Here is a 12,483-nt window from a genome sequence, read left to right on the forward strand (position 1 = left end):
ACACTTGTTTATTTCGATCCCAGTTCTGAAATCGCCGAATTCGCTCTTGTCTTTGTTGAGCCCCTGCAAGTTGAACAGTCAAACTGAGTTGACGAAGACTATAGGTAATATCTTGAATCGAAGTCCAGAGTGTAGACCGGGATGCCAGTGAAGTTGAGTTTCGTCATCAGATGGCGTGAGCAGCCTATAAGATGGAGTAGACGAGCAATCTGAAGAGTCATCAGACTCGGTAGGTGATGAAAGTTCGTCATCGGCATCAAATTGGAAGATTCTTTGCTCTATGTCCTTTGTTTTAGCTGTAGCTACCTTGTAGAAAGAGGTTCAATTGCCAAGATCCTCTTCCTTGAGCGCCAATAGTAGTTGCTGAACCAACTCTATTATTTATGGTGAGATCCTCCACCCCGGAAGACGCCCAGATTCACCGCCAAGCTATTCAAGCTCGCCATAAGCTCTTTTTTGAGCGCTCGCCAGCAGACGATTGGCGGCTTACGTTACTACCTATCCCACCGTCACTAGTGTAAGAATGGTGAGTTTTAGCTCTGCTCCACAAATGTCAGCCATGTGCATGCCCCACCATTGCAGTCAGCCAGAGACATAATAAGTGAAGATCCAAGCAGTGATGCTAAGTAAACAAAACTGAAAACCTTTTGTCAAATTCTGCCTCACATCACTCAACAGTTGTTATTCACCTGCAAGAAATCATGAATAGCAACAGCGCTGAGAATGCTATGATCGTTGAGGTGGGGCAAATGCCCCACCGAGCTTACATTCGCCGCCAGGGAGAGGACTGGGCTGGTGTCACTGACCCGAAGGCACGAAAGAAATTGCAAAACCGGCTGAACCAGAGAGCGCGTAGGTAAGATACCCTTCTGGAAGCAGTATTAGACTGACTTGGCGACAAGGCCGACAAAGGGAGTCGCACGGCAATGCTTATGACGGACCAAGCGGGACTCGAGGGACCAGCGCAGCTCTCTCGTCCTCCGAAGAGTTTGATACCGTGGATGAAGAGATCACGGAATATAACATTCAAAAGAGGCGTGAATAGTTGGACAGATTGGCTCAGAGAGTGTTACATAGCTATTTGATGAGCCAACCGAGCCCAGATCACCTGCTCAAGGTTATCCAGCTCAACACTATCAATGCGTTCACAAGAAATGCAACAGTTCTCGGCTTAGAGACCGACTGGCTCATATGCCACGCTATTTCCCCATTTGGTAAAGGAGTTGAGAGTTCAAAAGTCGGACGGCAGTTTGCGCCGTCGCAGTGCCCCGTCACCCTAGTACCGACAACGCTTCAGATGAGCATCGAACATCATCCGTGGGTCGACCTATTCCCCTCACCCAGGATGCGAGACAACTTCTTCACGGCCATGATTGGAAACTGGGACGAAGAAAAAGAAGAGCAGTTGTGGAACGATCTCGTCGAAACTGGCGGTGACATTGGGGGAACCGGCTTGATAGTCTGGGGTGATCCGTGGGACGCCCGAAGCTGGGAAGCAACAGTGCCGTTTCTGAGGAAATGGGGATGGATTTTACAAGGCTGCCACGATATCCTTAGGGCGACAAACTACTGGCGACGTAAGCGAGGAGAGAGACTTTTGGACTTTGGCTCGATGGCTTCATAGGTGGAGTTTGTTGTTTGAGACTGTCGCAGCATTCTCTTCAAATGCATGTACCCCTGGCTGCTTTGAAGGCTGCAATGGAGAGACTAGTGACAAAATTATTTACCGATTTATGGTGCAAACCAAATGGCTCTCTGGGGATGTGACATCAGGTCACTTACACATTGAGGGTCAAGCATGGATCCCTCCCCGCCAATGAGAGCTTCGGAGTGTCAGCCAAGTGCATGCCTCTGGATCGTCCGGACTCTCTCCGGAGCTGGTCATTATTGTCGCTTGGCATAGCGCGCGCTTTGATTATCCAGAAGACAGAACATAGTATTAGATGTCTATTTAAAGAGAGTTGTTTCTCGCGTTCAGAATTCTTTGCTAGATTGATTCATCAAGCAGTTCACTTCCCTTTGATTTTGTTCCAAAATTTATCAAACACGCTCACTTGTCACGCTGCCATCAAAGACACGGGCCAACATGACCAAGATTCTCTTGACAGGTGTTTAGTTCTGTTAATATTGATTTCTAAATGATGGGTATTTAGCTGACAACGCTGCCCTCGATGGCAGGTGGTAATGGCTTCATAGCCTGTAAGTTGTTCCCAAATCGAACAACAAGCACTTGATGCTGGAGAAGCTACAGCTGACATGAATACACCACAGCACACATCCTCAATATCTTGCTTTCCCGCGGATACGACGTCATCACTTCTGTCCGCAACGAAAAGAAGGCGACTAAGCTGCGTGCCGCCCATGAGAACCTCGAACCTGGCCGTCTCCAAATTGAAATAATCTCCGATGTAGCTGTCCCCGGAGCGTTCGACAAAGTCTTCCAGATTCCTGGCACAAAGGCTGTAATCCACGCAGCTTCGCCATTCCACTTCAACTCTTGTAAGTCAACGTGATGCCTTCGATAAATCAGCAGCCTGTCTCTACCCGCGGAGAACTAACAAATTCAAAGCTGATCCCCAGAAGGAGGTTATTGAGCCTGCATTGGGTGGGACTCTTTTACTTCTCGGTTCCGCCAAGGAGTTCGGTAAAGACGTTCAACGAGTAGTCATCACCTCATCCTTCGCCGCGATCCTAGACAACGCGCGCATGGATGACCCGAACACAATTTTCACCGAATGGAGCTTGAACCCGGCCACGATCGACCACATCACCATTTCCAAAGATATCGCCTATCGCGTGAGCAAGAACCTCGCCGAGAAAGCCGCCTGGAACTTTGTCGCATCGGAGAAGCCCCAGTACACTCTAAGCACCATAGACCCGCCGCTCGTCTTCGGCCCGCTCACGCTCCCCCTGGAATCTATCAGCGAGATCAACACATCCAACTCCGCCGTCGTGGACCTCCTCGCCGGCAAGTGGCGCGAGAATACCCCCGAGTCGACCGTGTTTGTCTGTGTCGACGTTCGTGATGTTGCTCTCGCGCACATTTTGGCCATGGAAAAGGAGGAGGCTGCGAACCAGCGATTCTTGACGATTGGCAATCGGTTCGGCAACCGAGATATTGTTGACATTGTTCGAAGGAACTTCCCTGAGTACGCGGACAAGCTTCCAACGCCCGATGTCAAGGGGGGTGAGCTTCCCAGCAAGGACGAGATGCATGGGTACGACAACAGCAAAACCACTAACATATTGGGCATTAAATGGAGGCCTCTTGAGACAAGCATTGTTGACTTGGTGAAATCACTGGCGGAGTACAATATCTAGTCACCTACAAGTCTTCATGTTACCATCTTGTATGACATGAATTGCATCGATATCGCCCGAAGTGAGACAAATCATCCTGGTCGGCTCACTTCTGCTCTGAGTTCAACCTTTGGGTTTAAATCCTATGGACTGCCACAAGGCAACAGGTACGAGCCCGTGAGGAAGAAAAGCTATTCAGGGGCTACCCAAGACTTCTTTTAGCTAGATAAATCATTTAAATCTAAAATACTTCTAGCATTCCTATATCTCAACTATCGTTGATGTAGTAAAAGCTATCCTGCTATGGCGGACTTGAATGAGCAAAGTTGGTAATAAACGAATGGTTCTTTGCAATGTTTTCAGCCGCAGCTTGATTACAGGGCCGTTGCAGACTTTCCAATCTTTATCAGCACAAGTATGGATTCTGCAAACGAAATTAACAACCAATAGGATATTTTTACCACGCTTGGTCTAGTGTCCCCCACCCCCAGCCCACTACTGTTTGGCGTATCCTACAGGAATGAGAACCTGGAGTTTCATGCAAATTCTCTCTACAATTTGCTACTAGAGAATCATAGGTGTTCACACTGAAAACCACTTTGTAACCTCTGGTATAACTTATGTAATAGTTTACAGGCGCTCTGTAGGCCATAAAAAATGATCTTCTGGATAGTATTTTGACTTTTCTTTTCTTCACGAAGGATTATGCCTTTTTACGATATCTCCTTCAATATTTTACCTTTAGCTTGTTTACTTACCCCCACAGTACGGCAAGTCCTTCCGGCAGAAGCTATTTACCTTCATAGCTCGGTACAAGAAACAAGCAGTTCAGATTGTCGGTAAAACTAGATCTATCTAAGTCCTGTTGACCCGAATTGTTTTACCCATCAAGGTACTCCGCTCTGTACGCCCATAGGGATGGATTTGCCTAAGATTATCACGTAGACCCATGTTCACTGCCAGCACATGTAAGCAACATAACATCCACTAGTTAGCTGCGAGCAAGGACGGCAAGATGCATTAGCACTTTACTTAGACATTCGAGCTAACACGCTTCAGGTAGTTCGCAAAGGGACGCACCCTGGCTATGATGTTCCTGGCGACATCACAAACGCTTCGACTTCTGGGTCTAGAGAATAGCGACAAATCAATATGTGGCAAAATACAAAATCTAGACAGGAGCAGAAGTGCCGCAGCACCTTGATAGTTTGACTAACGCATCTCTCGGCGGGACCCAGAGAGAGACGCCAGCGTGGAAAAAAGACTCGAGAGAAAGACGGAAGATCTTGCCGGCTTGGCTCAAATCAGGTATTCGGACTGGCTTAGGCTAGTCTCTCACCCTCCGTTCATTATATCTCTTTGTGTGTGCAAGTAAGAGGCGGAGTTACTCATTATATAAATGGCTATTACCTGCCTCATCTTGTTGGATTATCTGTGACTAGTCACTCAAGATCTGCCGAGCCTTCACCCTTTAATCCCCTGCTAGTCTATTGTCACATGTCAAGGAGTTAAACATGAAGACCTTCTACGCCTCATTCATTGCCGCAGCCGCTGGCAGAGCCTCGGCCCATGCCTTGTTCCAGCAGCTTTGGGTCAACGGCGTCGACTTGGCCGACCAGTGCGTCCGCCTGCCCGACTATTTCGGCCCTATTTACGACATCGAAAGTAACGACATTATCTGCAATCAGTGGCTTGGTGAGGGTAAGGGAAAATGCCCTGTCACCGCTGGTGACACCGTCACGGTTGAGATGCATCGCTTGCCCAACGCCCGCCAGTGCAATGATATTGTCATCGCCGATAACCACCTCGGCCCCGTCAATGTCTACCTAGCCAAGGTCAATGATTCGGCCACCATCCGTCCACAAGACGTCCCTGGTTGGTTTAAGATCTTCGAGGACACCTGGAATCCCAATGGTCCAACCGGCTATGACGACCACTGGGTGCGTACCCCTTACTCTTCTCCTCTCTTCTCTCATCGATGTGTCGGAGGGCGCTAACGTTTCCTAGGGTACGAAGGACATCCAAAAGTGCTGCGGTAAGCTGGACGTCAAGATCCCCAAGGATATTGCCCCCGGCGATTACTTGCTTCGCGCCGAGTTGATTGCCTACCATCTTTCGGGCTCTCAGGGCACCGAACACTATATGAGCTGCTTCCAGCTTACCGTCGCGGGCAACGGCACCGCCAAGCCTAGCCTCGTTAAGTTCCCCGGTGCCTACCAGCCTGGTGGCCCTGGTCTCTCCGTTAAGTACGTTCCCTTTGTCATTCATTGTGCCTGTATCCCTCCAGCTAAGAACCTGCGCAGCCTCCAAGAAACCGTGACCGCCTTCACACCCCCTGGTCCGACCGTCTACGCCGGTGGCACTACCAAGGAGGCCGGTTCGCCCTGCTCTAACTGCGAAAAGGTAAGTCACATTTTTTTCGGTCCTACATTCTTGTCTTTTGTTCGTCCTCGTGCTAATGCATTCGTTCAGAGCTGCCAGCCTCCCGCCACAGCCAGGGCCACCAAGCAGTATTAAAATGGGGTTGAGGGATATTAGCATGCGAGCCGTCTGCGGCTAAACAACAAGATTCCAATCACACCCAGAGCTCAATTTAGGGCCCTTTCTAGTTAAGAGACGCTGGACTTTATAGAGGCCTATAACGTGAAAGCCTCTTTGGAACATTTCTCTAGCTAGGGAGGTTTAGGGATCCCAAACATGTTAAATCTTGCAGAGTATATACTATTAAGTGGCTTTGTCGTTTAGATTGGGGTAAATAAATTTTTCATCAAAATCACGCGTAGGTGAAGCTAAGGCAAAAGTTTCAATTGTAACAAATCCATTGTTGTTATTTGTTACAACCCGTTAGTCATAAGACAACCAGAGCCGGACCTACAGGCCACCTGGCGACTAGAGGATATTCATATATTATAAGAAATAGGATTAGGAGGGGTATCTTTGGACGGAAGAATAATAAGCAAGTTTTGTGACAAACTACTTAGGAGTGAGTCAAAAGAGTCGATAGATGTTGCAGCCAGTTTAGGCAAAGTAGCTTTCTGTTAGTAGAAGTTGAGGCTGTAAGACTTATCATAGGCTGTAGTTTGTTAACTAGTAGGCATACTAACGTATCAAGGGGTAGAGCCGTCTTTTACACCGGCAGAAGTTATTCAGTGAGAGCCGTTGGTGTACAACTGCCAACTGGCCAACGATGTCGATACATGGAAAAATCCTGGTCTTCCTACTAATGGCGCGCTCTAATTTTCTCTGTTTGAAGTCTCTAATATGTCTTGTTGGCGTAAACTGATGTTTCTCCAAGTTTACTTTTTTTAGCCGGACCCATATCCCGGAACAGAATCTTTCCTGCCATGGTCGGTCACACGTTTTAGGTCGGCAAACAAGGCGTGTGTACCTACAGTCCTGACGATTTCATAGGTGGCGACTACATTGCTAAACATTATGCAACTGACTTTCAACTTTGTATATATTCGTATAGCTGAAACAATGACATTAACAGCTAATAAATCTTAGCCACATTAAGATGTCGTCCTGGGTTGTGAATTTCGAGGGTTTTTACTTGCTTTAAAGTTTTATCCTGCATTTTTCAGTTTGTTTCAAGCTCCTGTCTTGCGTGCTTAGAGGATGCAGCAAGTATAATTATATCCCTTCCATGCGAACATCAAATAGAAAAATCATGAGACTAATAGTTTATGCCGAGGATACTTCCCTAGTTCATATTTCACATCAGCGTGATTAGATGGTACTTCAGAGATGCTGAGTGCTTTAAATTTGCTAAGCAGATCCGTTAAGGTAGTTTTCTCCGATCTGGCCAAGCCTGTTCACGCTCTGTTTTGTTCACGCTACATTGAAAGACAGAGCTATTGAAGCCCCCTTCAAACCCCCGTATTGACCCAAAGCCCAGCAATACTGATCCTGAGAATATTACCTCCAGTGCCTAATACACGTTGTGATTTCAACAAAGGCTAGACGGCATGGTCCGATATACCTGGACTTACGGTCTGGAAGCCAGAGCTAGACTCCTTCAAAGTATACTCTATTACCAGTGTCGCGGATGATGGATTGATTATCGCGTCTTCAGAAATCTTACAACATATATTTGCTAGGCCAAAGACCTGGTAAGTTCCTGTAGCCAGAAAGCATGCAGCGGGCCTTGATCGACCTGATCATAGACTCTATTAATAGAATCTAAACGCTGTCGGATTCTACCCCACCTGTCATCCTATCTGCCACCTGGTAGGCAACCCCTACCGAGGTCTCGTGCTAGTGCCCGAAAAATATAATATGACCAGCGTCGTAACTAGTCGATTTACATGCGGATTCAGACACAATTAGTTACATATTCCAGGTAGAAACTTTTAAGAGTTTAGTGTAGGGAGCCCGTTCGTAGCCGACGAGTTGATGTTAAGTAGGGTGAGGAGAGAGTTGACTAAAGTAGGGTTCTCAGCGTAAGAATGCATTACAAACCTGGGAAAGTTTAAAAGAAAAAAAAAAAGCCTCAGATAGAAAGCAGTAAAAATTATAACAACAGTAGAATTCGTTAGTAATCAAAGCAGGGGATTTTTGATGTGGCGACGTGTGTTCCGTCAAGCCTCTTATGCAAGCAGTTGGTATCAATCGAAAAAGAAATTGTGCACGGAGTAAGAGTGGGTTGTACCAGTAGTAATATGGTCACGGCCTTTTTGACTAAAATTACACTTAATAGGACAGTGCGTCATCAACTTTTGATCAACTTCTGTAAGCTCAAACTTGAAGTTGATCGGTCTATAAATTTTAGAAGTGGCAAGAGATCACCGAGAAATTAGAGTTCAATGGAACTAAAGAAATAAAACTAGTTAACTTTAATATATAAATACTGGGTATTGCTGTATTATCACTAATCAGAATTCGGCCTCGGATATCTCGGAGTTCCCCGGCCTATATCCCCTCTACAGTGTCAAACGGAAGTAAAGACTACCAAATCCGCCAATGCAGAAGCTTCGAGAATAAGAACTCTGTCTTATGATCTCCTGATTTGCATTATAGAAGTGATAGTCGTGCTGGTGGTAGTGAGAGGCATTAGCAGGTGAATTGCGGTCAGACGTGGCCCTTCACACCTAACCAATAAATTGAGGCAATGCATCCTTTGCCATGCCTTGAACTCTTACTATTTAACTCTTACGAGATAAGAACAACCGTTTTTTTGTTTAAAAGGCAACCAAGATAATGTGGACAGTTCTAGAGCTAAGCTTCTTGGACCGACAGCTTGGGGAATAATTCGATGTACATGCATAGTAGAAGTCTTCTCAGAGAAGTTATGATCTTAGTAAGCGGTCTCGCTGTTCTTGAGGCTGCTCCGTGTCCGTCCACTGTGGTTGTCGTCGTGAATGGGTCATGTGGATCAATCGTTCAGAATGCTTGGGATGTACCTTACTCTAATAGATCGCACAGCCCCGTGACGCGCATAGACAAATATGCAGAACAAGGAACAAAATGATGTATATCTCTTCAAGGTTTCCCACAAAGCTTAAAAAGGGTCGTAAAGACTTTGACTATAAATAAGCCAGACAAAGGAAACAAGAATAGCTTAGAGCTAACAACCTCACTCTTCCCTTTTCATTTATTGTCTACGATTGCTTACACTACGTCAGAATGCGTTTTTCTACTTTCACTGGTGCTATTGGCCTCTTCGCTGGTTTGTCGGTCGCCTTGCCAAACCCAAAATCAGCCTCGACTGTTGGAAAGAGATGGGACTATTGTCCTAGAGCAGGGGAAAGGTGTACGAACATTCTAGGTGGAGTTGGCGGTTGCGTATGTGGTCAAGACCTCGATCCAAGATACGACTGTGTTTGTATCTAAGTAAGCTTCCTTGCGCAGAAGAATGATCTTGACAAGTCCACTAATTGATAAGATGTGTCTAGGCGCTTTAGGGAGGCATTTAAGAAAGAGAAGAAGACTTGGACGGCCGAACGTCAATCGAAGCGACACTGCGAAGTACCCCACTGGTGGAATGTGCGAAGCGGATGCTGAACTTTGTGCACGAATTTGACACGACTCATTACCATCCTATCGAGCGCGAATAGACCCCATTTCTGCCAAGTCTCAAAATCTCCATTTTATATCCACCTTTTCTCCACACGGTTGTTACGATGTAGTATGCTGTACAGTTAAGATCGCCAATACCTGTCACACTCAAACTCCTAAAGATCAGATATACCTTTATTTCAAGGACATAAATTGACGAAAATGGTACACATTTGAGCCTTGATCGGTTTTTACCCCTCCCTTGGCGCAAATGGGGTCCATTCGCGCTCGATGGGTTTCTAATTATCAATTTGCTCTCTAAATCATTTCCAAGTTCTTCTATATGCATTCTTTGAAGACAAATTCGGCTTTACGCCATCAGTTTTACGCTCTTGGAATTCAATGCTTCCTTCTTGCCGTCTTGATTCGAACCTATTGGTTCCCTACCCTCAGTTCTATGTACAAACAACATGTGGATACTACTGAAAGGAAACGTTCGTGAAGCTAGAAAGACACTAGAAGCAAGTCATGTACTGTATGTAGTTGTTACGAAGTAGCCAAGACTCACCGACAAACCGAGTCGGTTTAGTCACGTGCTTTCTAATGACACTCCAACTGTACCGCCGGTCTTTTGTCTTGCCTTACATCAAACACTTTTGTGATAGATCCTTGGTGGTCATCTTTCTCAGTGTGGTTGTAACTTTGATTAACTGTGGTTTGATCTTGCGGGCTTTTCTTCAACCAATTTCCGTACCAAGCGGATACAGTTTAAAAGTTTTGATCTTAGGTAAAGCTAACGCCGCTCTAAGTCTTATTACGGATATAATTTATTTTTACCCTACAGTGTTAGCAGTCCGATAAGACTTGGAACGATGCAGAAGGCCGGCTTGATCACAAGCTTCGGGGCTGGTATTTTGTAAGTGAATCTCTTTCCCTGGCGACAGATCAAACTATCTACAGACGCGCTGACGAAACTTAGCACCTGCGTCGCCAGCGTCATCTCAGTCCTGAGAATTACCAGCGTGGCTGGAATTGTTTTGCGACTGTGTACCACTTCTTCGATCGCTCCTGGTCCAGGCAGGGATGCCTCGAATTGGACAAAAAGGCTCCTACAGACCACTCTGAGGAGTCACCAACCACTCGGCGCTCGAAGAGACCTTACATACAGTATGCCTCCGCAGTCGCCAACATGCCCAGCAACACCACAACGGCCCATGTACACGAAGTTGGGGTGAGCTTTCATGGAGATATGGAAGGATACTTCTCGAGCCAGCAAGCCATCTCTAGCCCGATAGTCCCATGCCACCGCTACCAAGTAAGAGACAAAGGGTAGCTCAGAAGCAGAATTACAACGTTGCAAATGCCTACACCCATCTGGAGCTCGGTATAGAGAAGGAGGCCGAGAGTGACCTCCACAATGATGCTGCGCGTGGCGCAGTGTAATGTTGGAGAGCGACCGGCACACTCGGCTTTCCTCGAGCTTTACATGGCAGAACAGGTTGATGTGGTTATCTCTCAGGAGCCATGGATAGGCTACAGCGACAAATTGCAAACCAGCGCGCATCAAGAAGCCTAGTCCTGATCCGTCTCCCTCCTCGGCTTCTAGCTTTACAATTTTGTGCCAAGATTTTAATCTCGGTGAAAAAAATAGGTCAGGCTTAATATACCAGTTAGTCTAAAAAAACGTCGCTACCGCCGGGCATCCGATAACCAACTACCTTACGTCTATCACGGCGACGGGCCAGGATGTATTTGCCGATAAAAGCGACGACAGCATTCTTCGAATACCGAAAGCCGACTCACAATTCTGGGTGATGACTATGTCGACGAAAGCAACGAAAACTATCTAAGCAGATCCCCGGACTAGAACTACTACTCCAGACTCCCCATCGAGTAACATTTCTATCTTCACAACCTTTCCACTTTGTATCTCACTGCCTTTGCCAAAGCATCTTTCGATCTCGTTAACTCAGTACTTAACATGCAGTCACTCATCCTCAAGGCTCTTCTTCCTTGGTTCATTTTGGGGCCCGTGCTTGCACAATCTGCAGGGACAGAGGAAAGCCTTGTTCTGGAGCAAGCTCCTGAAGTCCTACGGCCCTACGTGTTGCGCAAGGGATCTGGACAGGCTGTCTCGGTTGGCCAACAAGTCTATCGGCTATCTGTTACTGGAAACTCCTCAGCTGGGGCATTTTCCCTCCTACAGACAAATGCGCCTGACTCCAAACATCTAGGCGTGCTGCCACACGTCCACAAACTGCACTTTGAGAACTTCTACTGCACCAAAGGGCGATTCCAAGTTTGGACCAAAACCAACGACACTGAGCAAGCTCGAATTCTCTACCAAGGCGACTATGCCGCTGTCCCCCAGAACACGATCCACACCTTTCAGATCTTGGATCCCGACTCCCAAGGCACGGGTGTCATTTATCCTGGCGGCTTTGAAAGACTTTTCCTCTCGGTTTCGGAGCAGCCGTATCTCTCTTCTGCAGGTTCGCCCTATACACCTGCTACAGCCGAAAATAGCGCTGGCGAGCAACTAAATCCAGACGCAATCGCCACTTGGGCAACATACGACGTACACGCTCATTTGGAATTCACACCCCGGCGTGACTTGGTGAATGGAAGTGCAGGGGGCTCTGGCTACTGGCATGATGGCCCCAACTTTCTCGGTCCTGATAGTAAAACCCCGAATTTCATCGCCAAAGGTTATGGTCCGAAGTATTTAAACACGGACGGTGGTGTTTATCGCATCATTACTCCCTTTGCTACGAAGAACCAAACGGACGGCAAATTCTCTCAGGGCACTGTAACGATGAGCCCAAAACTATCCAACCAGACGGCCATTCACGCAAATCTCAAGCAGCATGTTGCTTTTCAACTGGAAGAAGGATCTTTAGTCGTAAACGTTACTGGCTATGAGACCTCAACTCTGATATAAGGAGACGTTGTTTTTATTCCAGCCAAAACATCCTTCACTTATTACGCCTCTTCCTCTTTTACGAAATTCCTTTACGTCAGCGCAGGTGGCGATGGTTTCGATTTTGAGCTGCTCCGCAGATCGCAGCCGTGGGATTTCGTTACCTATCCTATTCATGCTGGCTATACAGCTCAGCTCAGCGACGGTCTGGTTTGAAGAAGGAGCCAATGAAGAAGGAATTGAGCTCCATAAAACTGTTAAACAAA

The 12,483-nt window shown here is 46.8% G+C and overlaps 4 protein-coding genes across 4 annotated transcripts; all 4 read left to right on the forward strand.

The window, feature by feature from the left end:
• Nucleotides 1–701: 701 nt before the first annotated feature.
• On the forward strand, nt 702–3,321 carry CTRU02_210529 (ketoreductase; the record flags this gene model as incomplete). The annotated part of the gene is made up of 5 exons (XM_036730966.2): nt 702–856; nt 1,078–1,577; nt 2,179–2,199; nt 2,272–2,499; nt 2,570–3,321. The coding sequence occupies 5 exons, from the start codon at nt 702–704 to the stop codon at nt 3,319–3,321; spliced, it is 1,656 nt and encodes a 551-aa protein (XP_036577261.2).
• A 1,493-nt stretch (nt 3,322–4,814) lies between these two features.
• On the forward strand, nt 4,815–5,817 carry CTRU02_210530 (endoglucanase II; the record flags this gene model as incomplete). The annotated part of the gene is made up of 2 exons (XM_036730967.1): nt 4,815–5,240; nt 5,308–5,817. 2 exons carry the CDS (start codon nt 4,815–4,817, stop codon nt 5,815–5,817), a joined length of 936 nt encoding a protein of 311 aa, XP_036577262.1.
• Nucleotides 5,818–8,925: 3,108 nt separating this feature from the next.
• Nucleotides 8,926–9,132, forward strand: CTRU02_210531 (uncharacterized protein; the record flags this gene model as incomplete). The annotated part of the gene is made up of 1 exon (XM_036730968.2): nt 8,926–9,132. One exon carries the CDS (start codon nt 8,926–8,928, stop codon nt 9,130–9,132), a length of 207 nt encoding a protein of 68 aa, XP_036577263.2.
• A 2,146-nt stretch (nt 9,133–11,278) lies between these two features.
• On the forward strand, nt 11,279–12,238 carry CTRU02_210532 (quercetin 2,3-dioxygenase; the record flags this gene model as incomplete). The annotated part of the gene is made up of 1 exon (XM_036730970.1): nt 11,279–12,238. One exon carries the CDS (start codon nt 11,279–11,281, stop codon nt 12,236–12,238), a length of 960 nt encoding a protein of 319 aa, XP_036577265.1.
• Between the last annotated feature and the right edge of the window lie 245 nt (nt 12,239–12,483).

The sequence above is a fragment of the Colletotrichum truncatum genome (assembly GCF_014235925.2).
Source record: "Colletotrichum truncatum strain CMES1059 chromosome Unknown Contig_0007, whole genome shotgun sequence".
NCBI classification, from domain to species: domain Eukaryota; kingdom Fungi; phylum Ascomycota; class Sordariomycetes; order Glomerellales; family Glomerellaceae; genus Colletotrichum; species Colletotrichum truncatum.